General features: G+C 42.2%; 1 protein-coding gene across 2 annotated transcripts in view; it reads left to right on the top strand.

Annotated features, from left to right (window-relative positions):
* Positions 1-8,039, top strand: part of RASIP1 (Ras interacting protein 1) — a 43,536-nt gene that overhangs the window by 12,325 nt on the left and 23,172 nt on the right. For both annotated transcript variants that reach the window (XM_069948795.1, XM_069948796.1), the window contains exon 4: positions 6,587-6,966. In XM_069948795.1, coding sequence (XP_069804896.1) covers positions 6,587-6,966 — 380 coding nt within the window. The remainder of the gene's footprint in view (positions 1-6,586; positions 6,967-8,039) is intronic.

The raw sequence follows: 8,039 nt of genomic DNA on the forward strand, positions 1-8,039 counted from the left end.
TCTGTATAACTATTAATTTATTGTTTGAAATCTCTGATGTTTCCATGCTGAAGAATCCAGTCTATTGAGTGACACCACCCAGTGGACTCCTTAACACTGAATGATCAGGGAGTTCAACCAATGAATTACAAGTTATACTGAACCTTTTCTCACAAAGATCTATATCAATCTGCTCAACCTGCTTGACCTGATTAACCTTTTTGTTTACTGATTAAAATCAAATACATATAGGTAGAGTTCTTTTTTTATTCTGTTTTTGCTTTATGATTGTAAATGTTTGTGTTTTGGTTTCTGTACATGATTATGGGGGCAGCCATCTTGCCTGAGCTGCATTTAGAGATATGCTTTACAGCAGTTTACTGGCCCATGGGAACCTGTAGTCTGTTTTGCCTTGCAGTGTTCTCCTTTGTGAGAACAGACAAATATGTTACAGCCATAGGTGATGTAAGTCACAGTCATATTTTATCATGGATTGTATGTATCATTCGTTTTGCACCATTATTTTGGTGAAAAACATGTTTTTGTGCATTTTTTATGCAGTTTGTGCCGGCTGTGCCTGTTATAATTTTTTCGAAGGGGATGTGGTTTTATGTTAGCTACTTTTTTAGCTATTGCTTTTGTGCAATTTTTTTAGTTTTGTGCAGCAATACTCCAGTAACACCCTGGATTAGTTTGTTAGCCTCTTTTTTTTTAGAAAAAAAAGATGCAAAATTGCGCAATATTAATCAAGGCAATATGGAATCATAGGCATATAGGCTTAGGGGGAGGAGTGGTAGTAGGGGATTGAGACAGGTTGCGGTAGTTAGTGGCGAGATGTCTCGCGGTTGGCGTAAGGGAGATTGGGCCTCTGCATATTTAATTATGGAAATCATGTCTGAAACTATAAATGTAATGACTGCTGATGTGTTTCTCAATAGTGGGGAATTATATGCTTTACCTCTCTTTTTCCTGCTTATATAAGTCTTTGGTTTGTTTTAATAAAAGCAAAAATAAAGTGTTAAAAAAAAAAATCAAGGCCTGTGCATCTATTGATACTTTTTGCACACGGACCTGAGATTTTTGTGCAGCGATTGAAATGTGTAAGTGCAAAAAATTATTGCAAATGATACATACCCCCCCCCCCCCCATGTAATTGGAGTGATGTAAGTCACACACTGCTATCGGGGCAGCAATGAAACACATTCACTCAAGTGATAAATGCTTTACCAGCTGGCAATCTGATGGGAAAATCTCAGTTTGACGTATGCAAGAGCAGAAGTAGTGCCATATCAGTTATTGGAGCTGCTTTGCGGCCCACTATATAAATCACAATGCGATACTCACATACCTGAAGTGTTATAAGCATTTAAATTATGATCACAAGTTATTAAGGTCCAACGTAGGTGTTTTTGAGGAAGGCTGAACTCTTAATATCATTATCTGTTGGACAAATGTCTGACTTTATTCAGTTCTGTTTTTAGCTCTTATTTGATTGGCTTTTGCAGCTGCTGCCTGACATTGAATATTACTGTTTACCTTGCTGGTAGCCAGTATAAAGGACCTTCCCTTGCTTAGTTATACCTAGTTGCATTTAAAGTTATTTATTTAATGTATGCACAGCCACATTCTTAATGAGCTCTGAGCAGATTGGATTACATTCGCCAACAATCTGTTAATAATGCGTCCATGTTTCCAGCATGTCTGGGTCTTTCTGTAATATTATACAGTCATTCAATATGTATTATACTAACAACTTACCTTCTATTGCCCCTAAGGAGAATAAGAGGAAGTAGGCTTATACCATTGCCAAGCCACTGGTACCATGGTTCCCTTACATGTTTTGCTTATACTGTGCAGTGTAAGTGCAATGGTCTGTAATAGATACACACACACACACACACACACACACACACACATAGCAAATCCACAGTGACTGCAACATAAAGTTGGCTGCTCTTGTGACATTACAATGTCCTGTATGTCATATCACGGCTGTGGTCAATGGATGGCTGCTGCAGTCACATGTCATTATATGATATATCATTGCATGTAAACAATGTACAATGAAGTCCCACTGTATCTGGATTATTAGTCACTTTGAACAGTTTAACATTTGTTGCTGTCAGAATTCTCCTTAAACATTGTGGGTTATTTACAGTATTTGTTACAGAAATTCAGTCTATTTTGTGTTCCACAGGATTAGAAAAACATGGCCACTTCCTTCCAGAAACAGCACGATCCTTGTCTCCAGGTTATGCATGTAGTTGCAAACCGTCTATATCCTTGCTGCCAGTTTCCAGCAGCCTGACACACGGTTATTGCATACTTAACTTTAGCGCTGGTTTGTGATTTGGCGTTTTGGTAAAAAACTAACTTCATTTTGTGCTGACAGTGTCACAGAGGCAGGTCTGTTACACTGTCTTTGCCCACCTCACTCTCCGACCACCACTCTGTCTTCAGGTCGTCCCCACCTCCTCCAGAATGATTGACATCTATTCCTGATCTATTCCTGTGTGGGATTTCAACATGAGCTGGCTGTCAATCATTCTGAAGGCGGTAGCGGTGACAGACTGGTGGGTGAAGACGGTGTAGCAGGCCCGGGCACGGGCGGTCTTGGCATTTCTGGGGCCCCAAGCGAAGTTATGTCTGCCCCCCCAACACACGCTCCACAAAAATAGACCGCTGTGTGCTGCCCCCAGTAGTATATACCCCTTGTGCACTACCGCCAGTAATATATACTCCTCGTGTGCTGCCCTCAGTAGTATATAGACCCCTGTGTGTTCCCCCAGTTATATATAGCCCCCCTCGTGTGCTCCCCCAGAAGTATATAGACCTCCTGTGTGCTGCCCCAGTTGTATATAGACCCCCTGTGTGCTGCCCCCAGTCGTATATACCCACTGTGTGCTGCCCCCAGTTGTATATACCCCCTGTGTGCTCCCTCAGGGATATTTAGCCCCCCCTGTGTGCTCCCCCACTTGGATATAGACCTCCTGTGTGCTCCCCCACTTGGATATAGACCCCTGTGTGCTTCTCCAGTTGTATATAAACCCTCTGTGTGGTTCCCCCAGTAGTATATAGACCCCCTGTGTGCCCCACCAGTATTATATAGACCCCTTGTGTGCTGCTCCAGTAGTATACAGAACCCTGTGTGCTCCCCCAGTTATATATAGACCCCCTGTGTGCTGCCTTTACCAGTATATAAACCACCTGTGTGCCTCACCAGTAGTATATAGACCCCCTGTATGTTCCCCCAGTAGTATATAGACCCCCTGTGGGCCCCACCAGTAGTATATAGACCCCCTGTGTGCTCCACCAGTAGTATATAGACCCCCTGTGTGCTCCACCAGTAGTATATAGACTCCCTGTGTGCTCCACCAGTAGTATATAGACCCCCTGTGTGCTCCACCAGTAGTATATAGACCCCTGTGTGCTCCCCCACTTGGATATAGACCTCCTGTGTGCTCTCCAAGTTGTATATAGACCCTATTCTGCTGCCCCAAGTAGTATATAGACCCCCTGTGTGCTGCCCCCAGTAGTATATAGACCCCTCTGTGAAGCCCCAGTAGTCTATAGCCCCCTGTGTGCTCCCCCAGTTAAATATAGCCCCCCTTGTGTGCTCCACCTGTTATATAGCCCCCCTGTGTGCTTCCCATTTATATAGACCCCCGATGTGCACTCTCCCAGTTAAACAGACCCCTGTGTGCTCCCCCTCCCATATAGTATATAACACAATAAAACAAACACTTATACTCACCTGGGTCCGGGCGTCTCCTCTTCTCTTCACTCTTGTGGCCGCAGGAAGAGTTTTCCCTGCGATCACAAGAGGCCGCGCTCCCCTTGTCCTGGCGCCGATGCTCCAGTGATGTCACTGAAGCATCGGCACCACAAGGACAAAGCGGCCACTTGTGACCGCAGGGAAAACACTTTCTGCAACCACAAGAGTGACTGACAGGAAGGGAGCCAATGGCTACCGCCCTGTCAGTGCTGCTGCATGTAACTGAATGTAGCGCTCATTACGAGTGCTCATAGTTACAGTTCAGATGGCAGCAGCGAGCGGGACAGCGGCCCTGTCCAGCCGTCTTGAGCACAAGAGCGGGGCGTGTGGGCCCCCTTGGACGTTGGGGGCCCCAAGCGATCGCTTGGGGTGCTTGGTGCCAAAGACCGCCACTGGGCCCGGGTGTTAACCTGAAATAAAGTTAGTTTTTTACCAACATGCCAGATCATAGAGTAGCGCTTAAGGTATGCATGCGATGCTACTGCAAACTGGCAGCGCGGATGTATGCATACCTAAGCTGACAGTCGCCTTTTAAAGTCAATGGCAGACATTGATGGAATATCCATCAACTATATTATTAGTATGTTAGAGAGGCCTCTTACTTTTTCTTGCATTGACCAGTTTACATACTGTATATTCCTACACACTATCCCCAATCTCTTCTAAATCCCAATTAATCCCTACCATATCCTACTGTATAACTACTTCACCCAGCTAAGGTTAACTCCGTGTCCAGCATTCCCAGTCCCAGTGATAGATTACCGTGTCTGTCCGCCTAATAATAGAAACCTCTTTAACCAGTGCTTGTCTGGTTGCTGCACTCCTAACTGAATAATCACTTTCTTGGTTGATAGATTACATATGCTGTTATAGTGTTGTTACTCCTGGATGTATACCCCAACCCCATACTTGCCTATTTTAATAGGTATATTATGTAAACTTCTAATATGGCAAGCTTTCAGCACACTGGTTATCTGTCACTTTGGATATTATGTTATGTTAGATAGCACCATTCAGGCTTGAATTGTCTGATAATGGTTATGGGGCTTCTGGCTGGAAGTGTTTGCTGCGGCTGACCACGTCGGAGGGAGATTAGCTGGGTATTCGGCAGCTGCAGTTTGTCTATGGAAGGGCCACTTGCACACAGCAGTGTTTGGGTCAGTATTTTGCATTAGCATCTGTGAGGCAGAACTAGAGGAATCATATGTACCTCTACTGTGTTTTGGAGGTACTCCTAGTTTTGACTTGCAAATACTGATGCAACGTACTGAACTGTATTTTGTACCTTACAGCTAAAGTGGCCTGAAGGTTGGTTTACTTACTGCAGAGATCTATAATATGCAAGGTTTGTGAACGTTGATCTTCAAACAGTATATCAATGAAATAATTAAACAACAACAAAAAACACTAAAGAATTAAGGAGAATATATTAAAGGGATCCTTTTGTCATGTCCTAGTGACATGTGAGAAGTTTTGCTCAGTAGGGGTCCCAGTGCTGAGACCCCTACAGGTTCCAAAAAGAACCAGACATCTGCACTTAGCTAGGCACAGTACCTGTTCCCTTATCTATGGCACTGCTCAGTCCTGCCGGGACAGTGATGTGTGCAGTGTCCAGTCAGAGTTGACCTAATGACTTTGGAAAATTTTAAGTAGGGCTCTGAAAAGTTATGTATGACTCTCTGGTTTCTATTACTGTATCCAACCCTACAAGCTCTTCAACAACAGGACAGCATTAGTAATGTCAAAGTGACAACAATTTTTAATGCTTTAAAAAATACAGAAAAAAAAAAGATCCGTTTTGGCTATGGATACCTGCTGGTGATTGTACATATAGGGGTATCTTACGCAATGACATCACAAATTATTATTATTATTATTATATACTGTAATATGCTAGAATGCAATACTCCCCTTTCTATATCATGACACTTTCCTTTAAGTCCAAAAGACCTCTTATTCATTCACAAAATATTGTTCCCGTAGCCTTTTGGTTTGTCCAGTCGATCTGTAGTAATCTGTTGACAGGCAGCAATGCTCTTTTTGGAAATCATTGTATCTCTTCTTGCAATCCTGCCATGCACGCCATTCTTATTCGGTGTCCTTCTAATGGTGGACTTATATTAATTAATGTGAGAAAGACCTTTAGTTGCTGAGAGGTTACTTAAGCCCCTATTACACGGGGCGACGAAAGGGAGCACCGACCTTTCTCCTCGTTCCCCGCTCGCTGTTGGCGCTATTACACACGTTGGCAGCGACCAGGTAAGAGCCAAGGGGGGGAAGAGGGGGCTGCGGGGAGATGCCCGGGTGATTGCTACATTGTCCTGGCAGCCAGCCTTTAGGGGACAGTGGCGGGGACAGAGCAACAGCAGCAGATCGTTAACAGGCTGATCATTAGCGTTTCAGCCTGTTGAAAGACAACGATCAACCTACATCGTGCTTACACAAAACAGTCGGTATTGGCCAAATACATCCGATGATCGCTTTGTGTAACAGGGCCTTAAGGGTTTTTTTGTGACCTTGTGGACTGTTATACACTGTGCTCTTGACTGATCCTTGTTGGGTGCTGTAATAATGATTTTAATCTTTCCTTAGTCTGTATTTATCTATCTTTCGTAATCTTTTCCAACTGATCGTCAACAACTTTTCTGAGGTCATTTTTAGCTCACTGTCCTTTATGTCAGGTATAGGGACACCATTAATTGCTTATTTTTTATTATTATTATTATTATTTATTAATTATTACTATTATTTATTATTATTTATTAATTGTTAATTATTATTATGTATGTTTTTTTTTCCAAAAAATTTACACTTCTTTATATCTGTTAACAGGAATCAACGCTCAAGCTAGAAAATTACAGAAAAGTCGTTCTCGTGCTGCCTCTGGTGGAAATGCCCCATTAAGAGAGAGAGAAGACAGCATTTCTCTTCGTCGCAGTATAAGTGATATCAACTTAAACACCAAGAAACGTAGAGAGAGAAAAAGCATAAAGAGTATGGTGGCAAATGACACAGACCCTGGCCAAGATGGAGGGCTAAATCAAAAAGATGGCAACATGCAAAACTCAACAGAACGCAGCAGTGGTGTAGATTGTCCAGAGGATTCTACGGACCAGAATGACTTTGATTTTGAGCGCCTCTCTCAGTGCCTAATCCAGCCACCTTCAGAACATCCATACTTCCTCCTTTTGCAAGGTTACAACAAAGATGTGGTAATTATTAAGTATTACTATCATCCTAATTATTTTTTTGGTGTATCATTTTCTTTATGTATAAGTGACCTATGATTTATACTTCAAACATCCATTAGTTGATATGTTTAGTGTTCTTGGCCCAAATTTATCTAGGCACAGAACCGGCAAAAAGTTTTCAATTTTTGTACCAGTCACAATTGTTTTTAAATTTGCGACTTTACCAGATCTGTGCAGCACTCGGCAAGTAGGCAGGTGCAACATGACGTGAGTGGGGGGGAGGTTGCAACTGCTAGCAGATAAATTAAATTATAGTAAAAATCTATACTAGTTTAGGCTGGGTTCACACTACATATATTTCAGTCAGTATTGTGGTCCTCATATTGCAACCAAAACCAGGAGTGTATTAAAAACACAGAAAGGCTCTGTTCACACAATGTTTAAATTGAGTGGATGGCCGCCATTTAATGGCAAATATTTGCTGTTATTTTAAAACAACGGCTGTTGTATTGAAATAATGGCGGTTATTTACTGTTATATGGCGGCCATCCACTCAATTTCAACATTGTGTGAACAGATCCTTTCTGTGTTTTTAATCCACTCCTGCTTTTGGTTGCAATATGAGGACCACAATACTGACTGAAATATACGTAGTGTGAACGCAGCCTTAGAGCTCATAGTTTTCAGTGAGGGCTCACAGTCAACACCACATGTGCCTTAATTTACGTAGTGGTATGTGCCTGTACATAAATTTGCCACATCTGTGTGCTCACAGGGGCTTATTTAAAGGGGTACCCCCATCTCAACTAACATAATTAAACTTATAGGGCAAGTCAAGTTAAATTTTTGTGAAAATATATTTAAAAAAGTATTAAGCTTGAAGTTTAACTACATTAGTTGAGATGGGGATACCTCTTTAAGAATGGAATCTGAGATGCCGGTCTTAGTAAATGAAGTGAAGGTTTAAGCACATATTTTTAAAAATTCATCAGCCATTTCAGGCTGGGAGAGGCTCACCATAATATCCCGTTATGTGATTGCTGTACAGGAAGTCTTTGTATAGTGTAGTATTTCCTCTGTATAGCGAACAAACC

This window comes from Dendropsophus ebraccatus, chromosome 12, assembly GCF_027789765.1.
Source record: "Dendropsophus ebraccatus isolate aDenEbr1 chromosome 12, aDenEbr1.pat, whole genome shotgun sequence".
In the NCBI taxonomy this organism is placed as follows: domain Eukaryota; kingdom Metazoa; phylum Chordata; class Amphibia; order Anura; family Hylidae; genus Dendropsophus; species Dendropsophus ebraccatus.